This window comes from Anastrepha obliqua, chromosome 5, assembly GCF_027943255.1.
Source record: "Anastrepha obliqua isolate idAnaObli1 chromosome 5, idAnaObli1_1.0, whole genome shotgun sequence".
NCBI lineage: Eukaryota > Metazoa > Arthropoda > Insecta > Diptera > Tephritidae > Anastrepha > Anastrepha obliqua.
The window spans coordinates 25,089,247-25,113,889 of NC_072896.1; the positions used below are offsets into that span (position 1 = coordinate 25,089,247).

At 37.6% G+C, this 24,643-nt stretch overlaps 1 protein-coding gene across 1 annotated transcript in view; it reads right to left on the reverse strand.

Moving 5' to 3' along the window:
- Window positions 1-24,643, reverse strand: part of LOC129247736 (uncharacterized) — a 98,680-nt gene that overhangs the window by 36,751 nt on the left and 37,286 nt on the right. The window contains exon 2 of the mRNA XM_054887013.1: window positions 17,193-17,342. Coding sequence (XP_054742988.1) covers window positions 17,193-17,342 — 150 coding nt within the window. The remainder of the gene's footprint in view (window positions 1-17,192; window positions 17,343-24,643) is intronic.

A 24,643-nucleotide genomic window follows, 5' to 3' on the forward strand; every position in this document is an offset into this window, starting at 1 on the left:
GATGCGCAGATAGCTAGGAGCACTCAAAGTGCTTAAGTAAAATTGAAAGAGGGGTGGTTACTGGATCAAGACTGGTAGCACGAATTGGAGTACAAAGTCAATCGGGGTCCCCATATGCAAATTTTTACTCACTCAACAGTGAATGGAAACGGCTTTTACCCTCCGAGCCAATAAATTGAAGGATCATCACCCAGCTTACTATGGATACAGTTCGAACTAAATGGAAGCAGTAGGAGTTTAATTGAATCAAATCTAACAGTTCGAATTACATTACGTCTGGAACATTTGATCAAGGATTTCATTGAAGTAAGAGAGTAGGGCCGCTTCAGCTAAGATCCTGGCAAAGTACAGTGATAGAAATATGAAGTATTCCAATGTATTGGCGCGCACACCCATTTTGGGTGTTTGGCCGAGCTCCTTCTCTTATTTGTGGCGTGCGTCTTGATGTTGTTCCACAAATGGAGGGGCCTACAGTTTCAAGCCGTCTCTGAACGGCAGATATTTTTTATGAGAGCATTTTTCATGCCAGAAATGCAGTCGGAGGTTTGCCACTGACTGCCGAGGGGCAACCGCAATTACAAAAACTCTTTCTTCACTATGGTGTTTCACCGAGATTCGAACCCACGTTCGCTCTGTGAATTCCGAATAGCAGTCACGCACCAACCCATTCGGCTACGACGCGCCTAACACCCGACTTAAGACAGCTCGGTGAAGTTCACTATTACCTCACACAGTTCTTGTCCAGAGACAGGTCCTTTTGGAAGTATTGGTCGCGAAAGGGAAGGGCGAACCTACAAAATTGCATTTACGAAGGCACTGAACGCGATGATGCGGGGCACACCTTCTTCAAATGCGACACCTTCTTCAGAGAGAGCAACTCTGCAACGAGCTATTGATGTATGTACATCTGAAGAAATAATCGAGGAAATGATGATAGGCGAACAAAAAAATGGAATGTCTCGCAAATTTCGTTGAGGATATTTTCCGAAAAAAGAGGCGAAAAATGGAAACTTATACTGAAAAGCATTAAGCATATGTTGCAGGGTGCGGAAGTGAATGAATCTTTCTTAGGAGGCCATCTTGGACCTCTACCTCGAAGCAATGCGGAAGCAGTCCCGAGATTGAGAAAAAAATCCAAGAGAAGAGAAGGGATGTTTTTAGTGGAAGCAGCCCACTCGTTGTAACAATGGCTGCTATATGGCGCGAAAGCATTTTTAAACCAACTTCACCACCAAAAAAACAAGAAAGTCTCAACGATGAAGAATAGATTCAGAGAGGGTATTTGCTCGATGAGCAATTAAATTCAAGAAAAACGATGTATGGAAAACTAGTGAGCTATGAAGATGAAAACCGCTCTATGCACGTTAGTCGAATTCCCTCTCACATCACAAATCATTTAATTTTGGTCAGGGACTTCCACACAAAAAAATGCCCATGCAGTATCCGACCAGAAATAAATGAGATGCGGAACCCATAACGCATTGCAGATGAAATTAAGATAATAAATGAACCAGAGCAGGATTTTACTTGTGAGTTCGACAAACTTTAGACAAGTGTAGCTTTGGCAGGGAAACTGTAGCGCGCTCGACATTATCAGACTTTATAATAATTTTAGAGTTGAGTTTGAATAACTGATGTTAACATTCAAGGCTGATCTGAGTAATGAAAATATGGTTCGTAAAGAAATGTCCTTCTACACCCATGTTGGGGAAGAGCCGTAGATGATAGTTCTATTTTCGAAACTGATATTAGTAACATAGAAGGGAATGAAGTAAAGAAAAAGGGAGCCACTAACATCTTTCATTTCGATTTATTACTTCCCTATTAGCGATATTGAAGAGATCAAAGTGGCTGGGAAGATAACAATCACAATCTTTAGACTCGATTTCTGGACTTACGAGTATCAATATTGAAAAAAATTATGTGGAAAATGCGCTAACCATTGAGGATTTGAGGCTGAGTATTAATAAATTTCTACAATATTACTGAGGAACACTGGCGAAGCGGTAGGAAAAGACCTTGAGGTCAACTAAAGTGAAAGCTCAGTACCCATATTAGATAGCAAGAGATCAAAATATGATCCTAGAGTCCGAAAATCTGTAGCAGAAATAGCCTCTGATAAGTTACTAGTACCCCTCCGACGATGGATGAGTACCTCCATGTTCTGATGCCAAGATGTCGATCCAACAATGTTTCTATCACTGAAGTAATAGTCATTCTACTCGGTCGGGAATCTACTTAATTTTTTGGTATGACAACTGCGTTAGTCTGCATTAAAGCATCTCACTTTATGAAGGGTAACGACTTGGAATCGGAGACGCGCGAAATAGTTCATAAGATTAAGAAAGCAACAATTTTCGTTAGTAGATGTGTCTTAACTTGGCACAATCAAAGAGAAACCCAAGCGTTAAGTTGGATTAGCCAGGTTCCTTCTCTAAGACAAGACACTCGGTGGACCCATTTGATTACTAGATTTGATTTCGATCCCTATTTTCTTGTCCCAAGCGTTGAAACTCAACATAATTTCAATGATCTGCTGAAGTAACTCTTTGGAAGGCAATGGGATGGTGTTACACCAGCTTCTTGAGCATAAAATAGCTGCCAAAAAGTTGAAAGAATACTGCTGAAGAACATTCCGGTATCGGCTATAAATGCGGATCATTTTCAGTGGCATTAGATTGGACATCTGCTCCTCAACTTTCTGCATTCTTAAAATTCACCTAGTGGCCTGAGTATTAACACGTTCCCTGTCCCAATACAAAAATGCAAAATTGACCGACAAGTCCAACAGGGTTGTTTGAATAATTTGTTTTTTTTGTAGTCATAGGATAGCTTTAATAATAATAATAATTAAAAAAAAAACGGATGTAGGGTATTTCTACCTGAAACACATATGGCCCATGAGCGTAGAGGGACATTTTTGGATAAGCGCACAGCTAGTTTCTTTTCCTTATTCTCAAACGGCTTGCAGAGTGAGAACGGAACGATGTAAGACGGGACGAGTACATCCATATATACACAGATGGCTCAAAGCTCGACGGCTGGGTAGGCGGAGGTGTATATTCAGAACATCTGGGGATCTCCTTTAGTTTTCGGCTTTTCGACTGCTGTACTGTCTTTCAGGCTCAACTGATGGCAACAGTAGAAGCTGTGACACTGGTGCAGTGCGATAGGATACCTGGAGATGTTATCTACATACATTTTCACTGATAGCCAGGCGACGATAAAATTCCTCACAAAGCAGTCGACAACTTCAGAGGTAGGCATGAAATAGAGGTAACATGGGTTCCTAGTCATTGTGACATTTAAGGTAACTGCAGGACCAATGAACTAGCGAGACTTGGCACTAACCTCTCATCAGTCAGTACACAGACAATGGCATAGCTGTACCCTTACCGTTATGTAAGCTGCTTAACTTCGTCTAAGGGTAGCGAATAAAAGTTGACGTAATAAAACCAGCTGTAGAATCGCCCGACAATTGTGGCCGACTGTCAATGCTAAATGCACAGAATCTCTGGTAAGGCAAAATAAGCACAGCCTTAGCACACTGTTTTCAGTTATAAGAGGACACTGCCTAATAGGCAGAGACGCCCAGAGCATTGGTGCGCAAGCACATGACTTCTGCAGATTATGAAGAGAAAAAGACGATCTCGCACCTTCTGCGCCATTTTTCTACTCTAACCAGACTTAGATTTGCCATTTTAGATAGATAATTTTTTAATGAACCGGAATATCTCAGTACTATAGAAATCAGGCATCTTCTAAAAAAGTTTGAAAACCTCACTTGGGTTTTAGTAGAGATAAGGAAAAGTAGGGCAATAAGTGAAAAAGACAAAAACAAACTCCAAGTATTCGAGAAAAACATTTTGAGGCTAATCTGCGGTGCAGTCAAAGACACCGGAATCATGGACTGAACCAACTTAACAACAAAATAAGTGGAGAAAATGTTGTGCAGTTCATCAAAACTCAAAAACCAAGATGCCTAAGCCATACCATCAGAATGGACCACACGAGAGCTTCACGAAATAAAATTGACGCTAAAATATTTGCAACGGAAGCAAGAGGCAGACCACGATCAAGATGATTGACGAACTAGAAGACATCATGGGGAAACTCGTGGTAAACAACTGGAAGGAATAAGCCAAAGATCGGGGCAAATGGACATTGACAGACATTGTGTGCAGCAGGCCAAAGCTCACACAGAACTATAACGCCAAATGATGATGATGAAGGACAAGCTCCCAAGCTGGGATATGAATCTGAGCATGTCCCACAGGGAACAACCGCTTCAACCTAACCTAACCTCGCTGCCTATGCCCTCTCCCGGTCGGGGGTAGTCAATTAACATACATAAATGAGATATAAAATGGGTAGCTGAGAATGCGTTGCTCATATCGCCGAAACCATGCACCAACTGTACCATTCAACTCTTATTTGGAACCACTCTGAAAACTGCGATGTGACTAATTTCTATTGCAGATATGTATGTCATACTCATCCTTCCATTTATATAAATATACCTTTAAAGATTCGGGATGTACCCATACACACATACATACATACATATGGTATGTGAATATGCCGTCAAAGAGGATGTAAGTAATATAAATAATTCGTCTCTCATACGCGACAGGCATGATAAAGACATTAATGCACAGCAGGTGGTTGAAGCTTAGCAAACTAATTTAGCGAACACAAAAAAAAGCAAAAAATCTTGAAAAAAACAGAACGCATGTGTATGTGAAAATACATATGTGCACATGTATATATGAGAAAAGTATAATTGAGGAGAATGAGACGAGCGGCGGGGCCCACCGGCGTTTTAAGAAAATCCGTAAAATGCGGTAATCCGCTTTCACTAAAGCGTGATAAAATGAAATTATTAATGCTATAAAAGAAATTGTTTTCCGTCAGATGGCAGTCGACAACCAGCAGCGAGGAAAAGTGTGTCTTACTACCACATACGTAAACACATGCCCACATACAAGCGTATACGCGTATGCATCTATCGAAGGACACACAGTCAGGTGTCTATGCATTTACTGGTAGGTAGCAACAATAAGAACAACAGCAGCATAAACAGAATATGTGTGGAACTAAAATCTCAACCTGCAGGAAAGTCGACTTGCAATCTACTGAGCTTTCACTAACTTTAAACCCGTTACTAACCAGTTCTAGCTCATTTGCAAGGAAATTTGACAACATTGCGTGAGTAATGGAGTAATCAAGAGGGCATTCAAAGAAGTTTGACGGTTATTTTGCTTACCCATGGGTCCAAAAATGAAATAAGTTCTAGAGCATAGCATAGGAAATTCTGCAAGTAGCAGAATGGATAATTGAGGGGAGATGGAGCATGAAAACAGACTGGAGTATTTTGAGACAGTCAGGCACACACGCGGTAAAGATAGGGTTACCATTTAACCCCCATTAGCAGAAGCTGTGAGGACCTTTCAGAGAAGGAGACTGTTCTCCTTTCTCTGTAAATGCCCGGGTTTGGCAGCTAGTCGAGTAAGATCACTAGTGCTTCTTTCTTCGACAGCCTGGGGCAGTGCGCCAAACTAAATCCCATCAATATTTTTAATTATAACAACAGCTCTGGCTCGTTGTAGATATCTCCCTGTTGGAGGTCTCATAATACATAGTATCAAAACGGCGCTTTAGTGCTACTTGAAGAGTGCCAGATGAACACTTCAACCTTTTCACCTACCTACCTACCAGGCTGCACTAAAAGCTCTGGAGAATCCAAAGCAAACCTCAAAGATTGTTCAATAGTTGTACTTAAAAGGGGCAGTGCTATGTTTAAGGGAATACAATTGCCGATGAATTGGCCAACTGTGGATCAGCGGTTACCCCACAGGGACCAGATCCAATAATCGGAATCAGTTCTACAGGAGTCGTGACTTGGATAAGCGGGACGGTCTAATCTAGAACGCTGCAGAACTGTAAAGTTTTTTGTGAAAAGCCCGAACAGAAAACTGTCAAACATTTTTCAAAAACTTGGAAGAAAAGACGTTCAGTTGATGGACGGTATTATTGCGCGACATTGGAATCATTGAGGATCCGATTTGCGTGTCTTACTTAAAGGAGGCGGATAGGACTGAGCATTTTCTCCGTGAGTGTCTTGCATTTGCTAGGGCAAACGAACTTGGGTTCCAAAGTCATGAGAATGAGTAATAATCGGTCTTTCAAACTGGATGATATTTACAGATTTGCCAAAGAATCTGGAAAATTCTCACAGGGCTATCTCTTACTCTGTCTCTGTCTCTTTGTTTTTTTTTTTTGTTTTTTGGCAGAGGAGGTTAAAGCCGAAAATGTGAAAAACATCATCAAAGGTGCTATCACGCCAGTATGTAGGGCATGCACTCACTAACCCCATAAGATTCCTCCCCTCTCGGCTGATTCCATCCTGGGACTGCTAAAAGCCATTTCATTAATGTGGAGCCGTTTTAATACCTTTTAGACACACCAGGTACCTACGTCCAGGTTCCACTCTTAATTGCGTTTTGGAATTATACGCTATCGATGGCATCCATTACTTTGTCACCAATAGGGCATAGGAAAATTGCAATATGGTTACTCGATATCGACTTGTCATCTATTTGGGTTCGTCTTGAACCTCGCACTCGTGATTGTCGTCAGTTCGTGAATACAGTCACCCTCACAGGAGATCTATTTCAAAATGGCTTCTTTGGGCGACGCATCTAGGCATCTGTTGGGTATTCTATATCGGTCGCAGTTTCTCAGTTTTATTAATATCCTAGCAGCAAACTGTTTTACTGCTTCCCATTTCTCCCACCATGCCCGCTGAGGGTTTGGGTTAGATAGTAATCCGTTTCGCCGTGCTTTCTGCTTATCCATTAATCTAGTTTGAGGATCAACTTATACGTCCATCGTCCTTTGGAGGAGTGATCCTATCTATTTTGCCACTTTGCCATCGTACGTTGGCACTCGGTTATTTTATCTCCAAATGTTGGTTTGTGCCCACGTGAGTGATACAGTCGCTTAAGTTTTTCTGCTCGTATAACGCAAATAGCACCATCAGATACTGTTCTGTACGCACATGCTACTCTGAGCGCGCTAAGTCTGTTAGCTGGCAGTACCTCCCTTGAACGTCTCGTTCAAAGTCATAATTGTGTTATTTGGAGTGCATCAAAAATTTTTTGAAAGATTAGGTGAAGTATATCAAGAAGTTAAAAGAAGCCTAATTTTTTTCTTTTTACGAATAATGTTCGTCACTTAGGCTAGGTTAAGTTAGGTTATATGGCTGTCATCCCACACAGTTAGGCCGGAATAGTTCTACTGTGATACCACTAGAGCTCGTCATTTACACTCCTGAGTCTGCTCTGACCCAACTTGTGAATTTAGTGAATTTTGGTTATTTCGGCAATTCTCTTTGAGAGACCTCTTCAAGGCTGTCAAGAGAGGCTGACACGAGTATGGAAAGCCTTTTTTCTATTGTATATAGAGCAATGCATGTACACAGGAGGTGTTCCACGGTTTTCTCTTCTTCAATATCTTGACAGCATCGACAGAAGTCACTATGTGGTACCCCCAGTCTATTTGCATACATTTCAATTAGACAATGCCCTGTTAGTACCCCTATCGGGTTTCGCATATCCGGTCGCCTAAGACTCAGTAGTGATTTGTATGGGCGTGATTTCATTCTGGCCAAGTTTGGCTGCTTATTTGTCAAAAAGGCGATTGCCTCCAACGGACATTAGGAGCATTCATAGCATTCAAACGCTTAAGGCGTTTCCACGACAGTCGCTTCTACGTTTCCGAAACGACCCGTATGTGAATATGGGGAATGTTTATGCTGCTACAACAACAACAGCATTCATAGAGTGTCTACATATTATGAATTTACACGTAGCTAGGGAATCGGCTTCTACACTTCTATATCCTGGCACCCAGATCAGGCTTATTTTAAAATATTTCGATACTTCGCATAATAATTTGTGGCATTCAACTATCGTTTTTGACAAGTGTTTCACTGACTCAGACACGATTTCAGAGCTACCTGATTATCAGAGTAGATGTATACTTCCCTCGTGGTTAGGGGTATCTTCTTTAAGACCAATAAGCTCTGTATGACGATAACTTCTGCCTGAAAGACACCACAGTGATTCGGCAAGCAAAAGCATGCACTGATGCTTAGCTTTTCAGAGAAAACTCCTCCGCGTACCTGTTCATTGAGCTTAGATTCGTCAGTAAATATATTGACTCTGTTTTCATCATCTTCCGTAGCACTGTCCAAGTCCAAATTAAGCTCTACCCTAATCTTAGGGGCTGGAATAGTGGAAATCTTTTTTAATATAGTCGAATGATACCAACTCTCGTAAAGAACTGATATATTTTACACTGCGGTATCCTAGGAAGTATAAATCGCATTCGTCTATAGATCTCTTCAATAGTTGGGAATTAGTAGGAAATTTGGCGATTGGTAACTGGTACGCTCTACAACCCTTTTTCGGTAGTTTCGGACCAGTTTTAAATTCAACGAATTATATCTATGTATTAGAAGAAGTAGAGGAAAAACAAAGAAGATCATACTGGGGTAATAAACTGGTTTTATCGTAATCAAAATCAATCATAGGAAATTTTATCCTAAGCTGATTTAAAGATTGCAGGAAATTGAATAAGAATAATTTGAGAATCATTGCAATAATGCTAACAGATTCACTCATCATCTTACTAAAATGGAAATATTATACAATGGAATGTTAAGGTTACGTATGAAGAAAATGAAACACTTGAGTAAACATATTTTACCACAGAAGGAAGTAAACTCAAGAAAAGAAGGACAAATACCAAAATTTATTGAGAAAGTTGGGCTCAGAGAAATACTCTGAATCCATAAAGCGGTCATAATATAGGGATTTCCAATAACAAGTGTTATTTTGGAATGGATTGCGCTATCCAGAGATGACTATAGATTTTTAGGGCCGGAATTGGATGGTATTGATCTGGACAACGTTTATTTTTCAACAAGACGGCGCTACGTGCCACACAAGCAACGAAACCATTGATCTTTTACGAGAAAAGTTTCCGGCCGTGTTATCTCTCGAAGAGGTGATCACAATTGGCCACCGAGATCTTGTGATTTAACACCTTGTGACTTTTTTCTTTGAGGCCACGTGAAAGAGAAGGTCTACGCCAACAGCCCAGGGTCAATTCAAGACCTCAAAGATGGAATTCGTGAGGCTATCGAGGACATAGAGCGTCGACTTTCCAATTCGGTTATGGAAAATTTCATGAGAAGGATATTGTCCTGTAAGCGGGGTCGAGGTGGTCATTTTCCTGACGTTATTTTCCACTATTAACGGCATACCTTCCTCTTTGTATTGAAATAAACATCCTCATCATTTATATTAAAAAATAGCGTTTTTCTTTGAATATCATAATAACTCCTCTGCTTGGAAAACCCTATAGATCTTCAAGGTCATAGTGCTAAATTTGTTCATAATAATAATCAGCATCTATGGTGAATAAGGCTTTGTGATAAGATAGAACACTGACGCACCATTCAGGTTTCAGAAAAAGAAATTTTTTATAGTAAATTTTTAAGTTATGATATTTGACCTCAGTTGAATAATCTCTTTATAGATTTAATAGCTTAAATCCTTCTGACGATCTTCTGAGGTTAACAAAATTTCGAACTTAGTGGGTGTTCTCACAGGACACTATCCGCGAGGTGTGCATACTGTGAGACTTGGAAATATCTCGAGTCATCTTTCCTTCAGCTGCATGGAGGATGAGTGCGAATTGCTCAGCACCTTTTTCTTAGCTGCACTGCTCTCGCGGGGCTAATATTTAAGTATCTCGGCTCTTACTGCTTTATTACGCTTGCTGATATAGGTACAGTTGCGGACAAAACTCTCCATACAATCCCTTTTTTCTTAATTTCTCCCGATCTAAAGCATTTAAAAGAAATGTAATGATGCTGTTTTGTTTTAAGTCTAATAATTTAACAAATGTAAAAAAAAAAAATTTATTTTCAGTATTCACTTTAAAAGTTATTCACGAAAAACCAAAAAAAAGAACTGACAAAAGTGTACATACGAACTTAGAAAATAAGAATTATCTAGGAAAATTGATTAAATTTGTGGAAATTAATATTTTGTTGGGCTACCACCAGCATCGATGACTGCTTGCAAACGTTTGGTCATTGAAGCTGCTAAGTTTTCCAGCTCCTCCACCGAGATATTCTGCCACCGAGATATTTGTCCGCAACTGTAGCTGGCCTTGACATTTCAAATCTAATGAACTTCATTAGCATCATTAGGTGGTCAACGCAACCGTAGTACAATCATCGTTCATAATCCACTTAAACTAAACCCCTAAAGCCACCCTACCTTCACCTCTCTGCTTCCTAGATCATTTCTTTTTCAGAACAGTATCACAATGGATGAATTCGAGCTCTTCGTCCAAGTGTGCCCACTGCTTGGGTAACCATTTTAACCTAACTTCACCTAGCTTAAATCAAATAACTGGTATTTAATTTATGACATCCACATTTTTCAGTCGAGCCCGAACCATTAATCTGTTGTATCAGGAAATCGCAGTCACACACTCTGAACACAAACGCTCTCAATTGGCCCTCAACCCTTTATTGGGTGTTTGGCCGAACTCCTATTCCTATTTTTGGGGCTGCGTCTTGATGTCTTTTCATAAATGGAGGAATCTACAGTTTTATGCACCACCGAACGGCAAATGGTTTTTTATGAGGAGCTTTCATAGCACAATTACGCTTGAAGATTTGACATTACCAGCCGTGGAGCAAGTGCTATTAGAAAAAACTTTTACTATTGTATGATTTAATGTTTCATGCCCAACGCTTCGAACACGCCCACTACCGAACGGTAATCACGCACCAACCCATTCGGCTACGGCGGCCGCTCTCCTCCTATGAGTAACAAAGTACTTCGAAATTACCGAAAATGTACTACTTCCCAATTCGCAATTTTTTTAACTAGTTCAGGCCTCCAGTATCCCTGCAGGGATCCGATATATAAGCACACAATTGCCTGCGTAGGTGCATCCGCGCACGTTGCACTAACACAGAGATCAAAAATGTTTGAAAACACAAACAAATAAATTGAGGGAGACTCAATTTTCTGTAAGAATTGATAGCGTACGTAAAATGAGCTCACAGCTGGGAGGAAAGATGCATGAAATTGCATTGCATTTTCGTCGCCACACTATGACACCGAAGCATGAGTGACATAGCACGTGCTTAATCGCGTCAATGCCAACATAAAAAAAAGAAAAGAAAAACACCAACAACAATAAAGTATTGCTCACAACGCACTTTGTTGTGATGTGGTTTGATGACGAAAACAATACAGTAAATCTTACTTCTGCCGCATTTTTGCAAAAATTTATGAAATATAACTTTAACGCAGCGGCGACTTTTCTTTCTTTTGCGGATATTGCCATTTCCGCGGTTTCTTCGTTGTGGGAGATACTTGTACGTAGAAATCGACTGAACCTGAGATATTGAAGTTAAAAAAAAAAAAAAAAAGACTAATTGTAAAATGATAGATGAGACAAATTTTCGGTATCTTCTGTATTAGTAAATAACCGTATAAGGTAGAGGTGCTTCTCAACATGCGAATTTTGCTGGTGCGCCAAAAAGGGAATGGAGTTTGGTGCCAGAGAACGGAAAGCGGAAGCATTACTTTAATCGAAAGATAAAAAAAAAACAGTGCTACGCTAAGCCTAGCCCATTTGCCTCAACGATGTCCACATTAACGTCAAAGCCATATATCGACAGCTCGAACGATAAGCCCTGCATTTGGTGGAATGAAGGTAGTTTCATCTGGAAATCAGGTAAAACCATTACCAGACATACCTAAAGTGACCCGTTCTTGAAAAAAGTGAAAACTATTGTAAATTAAAATAAACCGAGGCAAGAGCCGCGATTTTCACTATGGATAAAAATATCGGACAAAGAATTTGTCTTAAATTTTGTGCTTTGAACGGCACTTCGTGTGCCGAATCATTGAAAATGTTGCTGAGAGAATATGGCGAGAGTGCTTTAACAAAAGCACGGGTCTAAGAGTGGTATAAGGCTTTTTTGGGTTCCTTATGAGTTAAAACCAAGGGATGTTGAACGTCGTTCTTTCGCCTGTGAACAACTGCTCCAGCGGCAAAAAGGGAAAAGGAAGGGTTTTCTTCATCGCATCGTGGCGAGTGATGAAAAATGGATTTATTACAGCAATCCAAAGAAAAGAAAGTCATGGGGAAAGCATGACCGGGCAGCTTCTTCGTCGTCGCCTCGGCCGAATATTCACGCTGCGAAGGTTATGCTATGTATTTGGTGGGACCAAGTTGGTGTTATTGATGATATTAAAACCAAGCGAAACCATCACTGGGGATCGGTATCGACTTCAAGTGATGCGATTTAGCCAAGCACTGCGCGAGTAGCGGCCGCATTACGCGGAGAGGCATGAAAAAGTGACGGTATACGAGATCTACCAGAAAGATGGGAAAAAGTAGTAGGTAGCGATGGGCAATACTTTCAAGGATTCATTTGTAACCATTTTTTCAGAATAAAGTTGTATTTTCATCAAAAAAACCGCGAGAACTTAGTTGCGTATCTAATATATAGAGTAGAATGGGGTAAGACAGGTCTTTTTTTTTGGAGAGCTCTTGCTACGGTGTTTTTGCATTGATTTTGAAAAATAAGCAAGATTTTGAAAGGTTATTTATCTGCTAACATTTTGGTTATACTGACTAAATATTTGGCTAAATATTTTGGAAGCTGCATTCAATAAGACAAAGGTACTTTTTTCGATATTTTCAAAATCGGGGGGCACGATAGGTCACTATATGTGAGGGGAAAGGAACAATGTACATGGCTTGGAAATTAACGTCTTAACTTTTATTTATAGAGTATGAACACTGCACATGTTATAAAAGTTGGGAATTTTTCTTTAATTCATTTTTCTTCTCTTCTTTGGTCAATTTTTGGCGTTTTTGTATGAGCTTCTGCCTCTTTGCAGCCTCTCTTTCTTTTTTTCTTTCAGCGGCAAATTGTTTTTTTGCTTCCGCGTCCGATTTCTTCTGAGCTGCAGCTGCTTGCTCAGCGCGTAATGACCTTAGCATCACTTCATCTGTGAGAAGTGCAGCTTTACGTCGCTTCCGGCCTCGATTTGATGGTTTGCGCAGTGGAGCTTTAGGAAACGGCCGAATGTCCTCAATTGGAGTTAATAGGTCGAGATTCGATCGGTCTGGCTCTTGATCGCGTAATTTCTGACACGCTTCTATTGATGACAAGCACTTTCCTATCACGCGAGCACGTAATGTTTCGAACGGAGTTTTAAATTGTTTAGAGGCTGATCGAACACTAGCGCCATCTCGGACTGCCGCGATTGCGTTTTTTACGTCCTCTTCACTTCGTTTCGGCGTTTTTCGCACATAATTACGCACCATTCTGCTGCAAAAACAATTAAAATTTATTTTATTCTATTAAAAGTAGTGACCTATAATGCCCCAGACGGCTGACCTATAGTGCCCCCAAGCACATGTTTTATGTTAGTGTCGATATTTTTTTTTAAAAACAAAAATATCAAAAAACTAACACATTATTCGTGTTCAGCATGATTTTCTACGTAAAATAAAACTCACCTGACAAATATGTACATACATTAAATGCACTGCACCGTGGAATAAAAAAAATGCTATGTCGGAGAAAAGCTCCCAAAAAACTAGACGTCGCCAGAACTAGGATAACTAATCAATGGTGACGGCCGAAATGACAGTCGCGAACGTTGTTCCCCACCACGTATTCAATTCACATAAGACGAGTGATCTCTGCAAAAACAGTGGGACGAAAACCCCACCTACCTATTGTGCCCCCATACCAATCTTACCCCATTCTACTCTATTTATTTAAAAAACCCGTTATTTAGGCAGCATCTTATAAAACAAAATTTTTGACGGGGAATAACCAGCGAAAATTTACCAATCATTAATGTGATTTACTTTTGTAATAAAGTATTATAATTTCACAAAAACAATTTCAACTGTGCAATGAATAACCACCTAATGACTTTGTGTTTGGAAACGAGCAATAAAATTTTGAGACGCCTACGAAGAGATGCTTCAACTCTATGCAATACAAAAAAAAAACGTAACTGATCACAACTACTTATAAAACCAACAATCACACCTACATACTCGTACACACACACATGCACGCGGATATTGAATCTCATTACATTTGTTGACAGCAAAATTAATTGATTAATCATAGGTTAATTTGTTGCTGAGAGCAAAGTATTCACACACTTTGAACAGGTAATCAATCAGCAGGCCAACAAAGTGTTACACTGATGAATGACACCAAAGGGGAAATACCTGAAATCAGCCAAATAAAAATTGTAACTGCAGAAAGTTGCAAAGTGGCTTCCACAGCTGGTCAACAACGAGTGATGGCTTTTTTCCCATGAACTGAGGGAGTTTCCCAATTTCATAATGGTTTAATAGTAAGTAGTGGAACGCCAAACATACTCTTACTTACTTATACATTTAGCCAAATACTAGGGTGGCTCAAATCGTATGTAAAACCTAAGGATAACTTCTAGTAAAATCGCCGAAGGGACCGTAGTTCAAAAATTGTTGAAATTTCACTCTGGCAGTCTCTAAGCGGACCGTAGATCAAAGTGAGATTTGAAACCCATGAAATCCCTAAAATTCCTATTTTTACATCCGACTATTGTAACTGTGTGAGTTGCGGTAGTCGAATGGGTTCGAACGTGACCACAATTTGGTGGAGCGCTGATTAGAAACCCACTGCGGACGAGAAAATAATAGAAAAAATTATTCATAATGACGGTCGCACCTCGATAGGCAACGACAAATATCCGAGTGTACAGTCTGTTGAATGGAATCGTGACTGGCGAAATTCAAGCTTAGAATTCCGTTATAAAAAAATTAAGTGCTGCTAAATTGTAGGCCCATCCTTTTCACAGTACGCATTGTGAAATTTGTGAGTTTTGTGAGGAATTTAGAAAGTGTACGTTGTTTTTACAAAATGGGCTTGACTGTTCATCGCCTGTTTACTGCCCATTTCAATATAGTTTTGATGAATAAAATTTACAAAAAAGCGTCATCAAGTGCGAAGATATGTGGAAAAACTAGCCAACCTTGGATCTTACAAGAAAACAACGATCCCAGGTATCGAAGCCGAAGTTATATAGAGTGGAAACAGCAAAATGTAAACAGGAAAATGTGTTGGATTGGCCTTCGCAGTCGCCTGAGGTTAATCCAATCTTTGGACAGGAGTTAGGCAAAAAGTGAAAAGAAAGCAAATATGAACTCTCAAACAGTTGTCAAGGCAAATTCAGCTGATTTGGAGTCAACTACTTCCACAGCTTGCGCAGAAATTAACACGAACCATGACTTGAAAATGTCGTGTCAATGATCAGGAAATATTGCCATCGAGTTTCCGATCTTTACCAGCTTAAATAAAATAAGCTCCTTCTCCTCTTTGTGGGGACGGATGCATTGGGTGTGCTCCTGAACATACCACCGCTTCCAATCTTGATTGAAAGGGAAGCTCGCTCGAGTGCCTTAAGATAAAAAGGTATATCTGAACTTAAAAGTGGGGATATGAAAGGATATTTAAACATCTTAGAAGACTTCCTACATAGTTCCATTCTTCATAGGGATGATATACTATCACCCAAACCAATACTCTTCAGGAACTTCCAAGTTATAATTAATGAACGCACAGACTGCAGAACCTGGCTCTCAGCTATGGTTTACTGATGGGTCCAAATTGGAAAATGGTAGAACAGGGGCAGGAATCAATGGGCCTAAATTCAAAAAATCGATTCCGACGGGACTTTATCCAACAATATTCAAGGCAGAAATACATGCCATTAAAATATGTGTGAGAGAATGCCTTAGCAGGAAAATGAGAGGTACTAACATCTACATACTTTCAGATAGTCAAGCGGCTCTAAAAGCCGTTCTATCAACAACTATCACCTCTAAATTGGTAAATGATTGCCTAGGCCTTCTCAACACATTAGGAAACCTCAGCATAGTAACGCTAGGCTGGATTCCGGGACATGAAGGACATGAGGGAAATGGAATGACTGATGACCTTGCAAAACAAGGAGCAAATATGCAACTTACTGGTCCTGAGCCTTTCTGTGGACTCTCAAAGGCCACATTAATGAATTCCTTAGGAAATGGAAAGAAAATTGCTGCACACTGGCCAAACTGTGCCGGTCAGCGTCAAGCCAAAATATTCCTAAGTCCCAACAAAGGAATATCTGACAAGCTTCTCTCACTAAGCAGAGTAGATCTGCGTCTCTTAACAGGATATCTTACAGGTCACCGCAGCCTGAGGTATCATCTAAATAATATTGGTCTATCTGAGACCAATGTCTGCCGCTTTTGCGAAATGGACATAGAAAGCTCAGAACATGGGCTTTGTGAATGTCCTGCGTTGGGCTGACAGAGACTTCGTCACCTTGGTGGTATCGTAGTATCTCCATGCAATCTTTGGAACAACAAACCTAAAATTGTGCAAAAATTTTTAAAAAGCCTTAAACTCCAGGGTTACAAAAATAGGCCTTTCACAATAGATCAGCTCTGGTCGCAGTGCGTAATGGCCTTCTAATAATAAATAAATAAATGGATCGATATTTCTGGTCTATGTGCGATCTACAGGATCAGTCAAGTCCAACTTAGCCTAACCTATGGTGGGGTAAAGCCTTCATATCGTTCACGAAAAATAAAGTATAAAAGAATATCTTGAGTGTTCAGTTAGCTTTACCCCATGGACTATCAGTATCGGATGTGTCATCATTTCTGCTTACGCTTCCTACTCTATTCAAATAATTAATTCGGATTTCTGAGTACGTATTGAGGCCAACAACATCCGAAGTATTAATTTTGGGTAACTACTATAAAATTCAATCAGATATTATCGTCGGACTTTCACAATATAAAACGGAATTATTGGCAAGATTTTTAAACACAGCAACCAAATAGCGTCTTGAACGAAAGTTCGAACACACGGGCAACGCCAACAAACTTAGACACTGCTTTACTTCTTTGATTTAGTTTTATTGACAGTCACACCCTAATAAGCAGTTACATATGTATATACGATACTTATGTACATCCGTTCAAATGTCGACACAATTTATCATCTTAAAAATAATTCTTACCTGTAGTAGTTGAGTATTTGTGTAAACACACCCGGATGGCGATCGAAGAAATATTCATTCAATACCGGATCATAGTTGGCCAGCGCTTCGGTTAGGCGGGACAGGCGTGTGGCGGGTATCTTTTTCAAAGTCGCCTTATAAGTTTCATATCTGCAAGCAATCACAAGCAGAAATGGAAAGCAATGCATGAAAAGAAGTGTCAACACAAAAGTAATAAATACGAAGCAACATAACAAATTCAGATATGCAGAGTGTCCCTTTGAATAATTAATAATTACAAAAAGTAAGTAAGCAAAAGTATGCAGGCCTGTAAATAAACAAACATACAAGCAAGTATATGTTTATGTTTTTGTATATGACCAAAATGCATGACTGTGGCTATGGAAAGCCACACGAGCAGTTCTTTGTGCCCGCAGTACCCGTCTTTGCCTTTGAAAAAGCCTTGACACATAATTTCATTAAAAGCAAAGTGTTTGAGTATCGCTCCACTTTGGCTAACAGCAAGTCGACACATTGAGCAGCTGTGGCCTTGTGGCATGTGGCATGTGGCACTAATGTACGAATATTTAGAGCGTGAACACTGATGGGCTATAAGGTATAGGTATATGTATGTATGTGCAAGACATATGCATATAAAAGTATTTGTTTATAGGACTAGCGGCTTACATATGCAGGAAAGCATGAATACAGTAGTCGACGAAAAAGTTCGTAAAACAAAAAGCTGTTTAGTTTTTTTTAAAGCGAGTGTTTTGATTATTTTGTTTCTTTTTAGTTATTATCTACACAAGTGAGTGAAATAGTTTTAAAAAAAAAGGGAACGTTACACTCGTCTGCCGTCCTGATTTAAAGCGTGGGTATGAGTTTTCACAGTCAAACCGAGAAATTAAACCAAAAATGTTGGTACTTGCCCTGTTTAGATTATGATTTTTAGGTAAATGAAAAGAAATTTTTTGTTTAGACCAATTCGGATTCCCTCTTTTATTTATGTAAAAAAAAGTTAGATTTTTAATTGCTTGTATGCAAAGCTATAGATATGTAAAAATTTCTCTAGAACGAAAAATTCGCGCGAAATTCGCGATAATTCAACAAATTAAAAAAAATTTCCTCTGAATTTTGAACTTTTAGTTAGACTTTTTTTTTTAATTCAACAAATTTTAAAAAATTCAACAAATTTCCATTCAATTTTCAAAATTTTTAGTCAAATTTTTTTTTATGCAACGAATTATAAAAAATTCAACAAAATTTTATCTAAATTTCAGATTTTTCAGTCACATGTTTTGTTTTGCAAATTTAACAAATTTTATTTTCAAAATTTTCTTTTAGCTAGACTTTTTTTTAATCACAGGTTTAAAAAAATTCAACAAAATTTTCATCTAAGTTTTGAACTTTATAGTCAGATTTTTTTTTTTAAATGCAACAAATTTAAAAATTTTCAAAAAGTTTTCCTCTAATTTTCAAATTTTTAAGTTAGATTTTTTTAATGCAACAAATTTATAAATCTTTAAAAAATGTTCATCTTATTTTCGAATTTTTTAGTTAGATTTTTAGATAGATTCAAAGGTAGTAAATTTAAAAAAATTCAAAAAATTTCCATCTAAATTTCGAACTTTTTAGTCAGACTTTTTTTTTGTAAATTCAACAAATTTAAAAAAATTCAAAAAATTTTCATGAAATTTTTGAGCTCTTTAGTCAGACATATTTAGTTAGATTTTTTTATCAGAAAAATTTAATAAAATTAAACAAATTTCCATCTAAGTCAAGTTCAAGTCAAATTTTGTTTTAAATCCTACGAATTTTCATATAAATTTCGAACTTTTATGTCAATTTTTTTTTAATTCAACAAATTTAAAATAACTACAAAAATTTTCTTCTAAATGTCGAATCTTTTATACAGATTTTTTTTTAACACCAAATTTATAAAGTCAAAAATTTTTATATAATTTTTTCAAATTTTTAGTCAAATTTTTTTAGTCAATTTTCGTTTTTTGTTTTTGTAAATTCTACAAATCTTAAAGAAGTATTAAAGGCCATCCAATTGCCGATTTTTTTAGACAGATATTTTTAGTTAGATTTTTTTTCTTTAATCAACAAATTTAAAAAATTCAAATAATTTTCGTCTAATTTTCGAGATTTTTGGAGAGACTTTTTAAGTTACATTTTTTTAAATTAAAATTCAAGCAATTTTCATATTATTTTCAAACTTTTAAAAATTAAAAAAAAGTCAAATTTTTTAGTCAGATTTTCTAGTTAGATTTTTTTAACACCAAATTTAAAAACAGTCAACAAATTTTCATCTAAATTTCGAACTTTTAAAAAATTAAAAAAAGTTAAATTTTTTACTCAGATTTTTTTAGTTAGATTCTTTTTACAAAAAATTCAACCAATTTTAAAAAATTTTAAATTAAATAATTTAAATTTTCATCTAATTTTCTAAATTTTAGTTAAATTTTTTTTACCAATATAATTTAGAAAAATTCAACAAATTGTCATTAAAATATCAGAATTTTTAGTCAGTTTTATTTTTTTTATTCAACGAATTCTCACTTAAATTTCAATATTTTAAATCAGATTTTTTTTTTAATTCAAATAATTTCCATCTAAATTTGGAACTTCAGATTGTTTTTAAATTCAACAAATTTTCATATAAATTTCGAACTCTTAAAAAAATTACAAAAACTTCTATTTAAATGTCCAATTTTTTAATCAGATTTTTAGTTAGATTTTTTTTTAACACCAAATTTAAAAAAAGTCAACAAATTTTCATCTAAATTTGGAAATTTTTAGTCAAATTTTTTAGTTAGATTTTTTAGTCAGTTTATTTTTTGTGAACATTACAAATTTTAAAAAATTAAAATAATTTTCATCTAATTTTCGAACTTTTTAGTAAGATTTTTTCAGTTAGATTCTTTTTAATAAAAAAAATCAACCAATTCTAAAAAAATGTAAATTAAAAAAATTAAATTTTCATCTAATTTTCTATATTTTACTTAAATTTATTTTTTTAACAATAAAATTTAAAAAAAAATTCAACAAATTGTTATTAAAATTTTAGAATTTTTAGTCAGTTTTCCTTTTTAATTCAACAAATTCTCATTTAAATTTCAAAATTTTCATCAGATTTTTTTTTTAATTCAACAAATTCTCATTTAAATTTTTAGTCAGATTTCTTTTAATTCAAAAAAGTTTCATCTAAATTTTGAACTCTTTGTCAGATTTTTTAATCAAAATTTTTAAAAAAATTGTGTGTACGCAACTTTATAGCTCATGAATTTTTAGTTCAACAAAGTGCAAGTTGTAAGTGTCTCGGAATTCGCGTTGATTTTTTATAATTTTTTTAGTTCAAGAGTGTTTTAATTTTCTTTTGCACAGCGATTGCTCGAAATTTATATGAAGAAAATGCACCCACCAGCAAAAAAAATCGTCACAAAATCAGCGCATGTTTTGAGCTACTTCGAGCCTATACTTTATTGCAGCAAAATTCAATGAACTATAAAACTGCGCACTCACAGTTTTTCTAAAAATTCCAATTAAAAAATTCGAAAGCAGGTTTTATAATTTTTTTCAATATATGGTCCCTGAGCGATTAAATTCTGCGGCTCCCAAATAATTGTCCAGCATCAGATTTAAAAAGTCACACACAAGCGAGTCACCCTGTCTAAAACCTTGTTTGGTGCAGCTGCTGGTTATGTTCAACGCTATTTTGCACAGCCTTAATAGTTTTACCGGGATGCCAAATTCGGGCAGGGCGACAATTAGGCATTTACTTTTTCATGCTGTCGATGGAGGCTTAAAAATCGGGGACACACACTTTAGTCAGTTCTCTTCGGATGCCGATTAACAGAGATTACAACGATTAGTTCTTTGTTCAGAATTCAATTACCGACCGATGGTGCAAAAGTAATGTGGCTTCAGACTAATCAACTCAGTTTCTATGAAACCGAATATCACGAGAACCACAGATAACAGAGCAACCATGACACGCCAAGTAGGATCATACGCCCAAAATATCTAACAGAAGGCGCCCCTAGCTGGTGAGTTATGTAGGTTTGGGTAGGCAGCGCTGGCCGATCTGCAAAAAAAGATGTCACTCAGACCTCTAGGGTTTGTTATGCTGTCAGTGCTAAGTATTTGGAGTTGAAGATATTATTTTATATAATTCATAATGTCTGTCTTCGCGAATTTTAACAAGCCGTTCAGTCTACAGCAAAATCCTTCGAGGATGCAAAATATGTTGATCCCAGGTACATAGTCCTACCGAGAGCAGGGCAGTGACAAATTAGGTGTTCCAAAGTAACCCTAGCATTCCCTTCGTTGCATTTGTTACACGCATCGCTCTGGACTAATCCCATTTTGGCTGCGTGATGTGGGCTGAGACAGTGTCCCGTCAGTTTTCCCACTGAGTTATGACACCGATCGAGAAACTTTTGCGGTAGACCTTATGCCATATGTTTGCATTCATGTAAGTTACTGTGTCCATAAGCACACGGTCTGTTGCCCGAATTCCTGCATGCGCGCACATTTGGCAAAGCCTGAATGAAACAGACACGTCGGAGCTTTTTCGGGTGAAATTGCATTAAATGCAAATCCAAAGAAACCTTGTCATGTGGTTAAGCTGAAACGCAAATCGTATTAAAAACAATAAAATCCAGTCAACCGATGCGCAGTATCTGCAACCAGCAGACGAACATAAAACCACACATACACGCACGCACACATTCAAGCGAGCATGGAATTTAATTTTGAACTTCGCTTGTCACAACCAAAACGCACAAACTGATATGATCTGCGGTTAGACTACATGCATATTAGATTTTTCAATGGTTTTCAGTGCATTTGTGTGTGTGTAAAGCCAATTGCATATGCACGCCGTGGGACTACTTGGCGTATACGTGACAATAAATGACAATAAATAATAGCACCCTTACAAACGCACACTCGAAATTATTAATTTCAAATAATTGCATTCAAACATACATACATACATACAAGCACTCATACTAGCATAAATAATAAATAAGCAGTGCACCTGCCATTTGAGTGCTGTAATGCCTAATTTACCGAATTAATTAATCAACAACTCACAGTCGAGTAAGCAAGTAAAAACTTCCATAAATTCTATTAACACATTCGCCTATATTTAAAATAAATAGTTAATATTTTTAATTTAAAGCCGCTAGCGTGCGCTATTTACAGCAGTATTAAAAATGGATATTGCAAAACACAAAGCGAAAACAAAAGCAAAATAAAAATAGAAACAAAAAAATCAAAATAAAAATAAAAAACAAACAAATAAAAAACAAAAGCAAATCACCTGCAAAGTATAGCACTCACTCTAGTTCATGTATCGACATACACACACACATGCACTCATAGCGAACCCGGCATTCTTCGAGAGTAATGCAGTGCATGTAATCGCGCTTCGAGCGCCGAGACATAGCGGTGCATTCGTGTGCATTGAGTTGTATGCACACTTTGTGCTGAGCCACGCCAGCAACAATAGCCAGCTGAACTGAGCGGCACATTAAAGCGGCATTCCATTACTCGGCAGCTGTCTGCTAAGCTGTAAAGATGTGATGGTGGCACGTGCTTTAGGCTACACCTCACATCTGGCACCTGCACCACGATTTTCTCTAAGCTCGTTCTCACACCTTTCACTGCTGACACTTAAGTAACGATTCGGCTACCCAGCAAACAATTTTTAGAATTTTTTTAATATTTAGTTATTTATAAGTGTAATAATTATTTCACAAAAATTTCACGAGAGCACTCTCCGGTTACTGGAAATTTCGGCGCAAGGTTTGTGCTGTAGATTCGTATTTGTAGGTGGCGCCAAATTAATCATTCAATTGTGTTTTGAATAACTTTCTTACTAATTAAACAAAAAACATATTTTGAGTGCTGGAAATATTTACTTTGACCTTCACGCGCTCCATTGCTTGTCTATTTGTATACTGTGCATGTGCCAAATAAAGGGTGATCAATTTAGAGGTATCTGTTTGTAAAGTAGAGAAGAAATAAAACAAGGAAAATTCAAACTGATTGGGAAATCTTTATTATTTTTGCGTAGAACCATTCTTGACATTTATTTTTTAAAGATAATTCCTTTAAAATGTTAGCCGCAACTGCACCGTATTTCGGCCATCCGTAAACACCAATTTTGAATGACTCGCTGGAGGATTTTGGTTAGAATCTCGTGAGTAACTTCCAATGCTTCGATAAAAGCTGGTCTATCCAGAAAACATTAAGATTTTAAAAACCCGCTCAAATAAGAATCGAAAGGTATGATATCACACGACGACGCGATAGATCTACTGTTTCACGGGCAGTATGGCACCTAGCACCATCTTTTTAGGAACAATTATTGCGGAGATCACGGGCTTCAATTTCCGGTATAAAAACGTCATTTATCATGGTCCGATAGCGTCCAGGGCCAATGAGTTGCGAAGTATAGTAACATTTTAAAATAAACCTGATCTGGGTGCCAGGCCATAGAAGTGTAGAAGCAGATGAGCTTCCAAGGAAAGGTATTGTACTAATGTCAATTCTCTTTGGAAGGCATGGAAGTAGACTGGGGGTACCACATAATGACTTTCGTCGATGTTGTCCTGTGTGATCTATATAGAAAAAGGCTTTCCCCACGCTTAAATTCACCTTTCTTGTCAGCATTGAAGAGGTCTCCTGGACGATGCTACGATTACTAAGATGCCGGTCATTTCAATTATTTCTGTGGTTTTATCGACATTTTGTTTAACATTAAAAATGCCTGAACGGAATCGACGAAACTAAAATTGTACGTAGTTGGATGTTACAGTATCAGGGTGAACGATATGAAGTGTTACCAACTCAATTTTTTGACCGTTTGAAGGCTATAGGCAAAAGGTGGTCATATCCAGTTAAACTGAATATATGTTAAAATTGTAATCATTTTTGAATAATTTTGTCTTTGAAATCAATAAAAACTATATGACTATGAATAAGTTCGTGCGGTTTTACAACAGATGGCGTAACTTGATTATTATTCCATCGATCCACATTTCCAAACATTCATTGGAGAGCTACTGTCGTAAGGCACAAACGTCAGTATAAGTTTTTTATTTGAAGCGTAAACAACAATATTTTTACCACACTTGAAAATGTCGAATTTCGTGCCAAATAATGTGTTTTTGCGGGGAATTCTTCTTCATTATTTTAATATGAAGAAAAAAGCAGCCGAAAGTCATCGTATCTTGGTGGAAGTTTATGGTGAGCATGCTCTAGCTGAGCGAACGTGCCAGAAGTGGTTTGCACGCTTTAAAAGTGGTGATTTTGGCTTGGAAGACGAAGAACGCGAGGGTGCGCCGCCAAAGTTCATGGATACCGAATTGGAGGAATTGCTCGATCAAGATCCGGCTCAAACGCAAGAAGAGGTTGCAAAAACTTTGGGAGTTGATCAATCAACCATTTCCAAACGT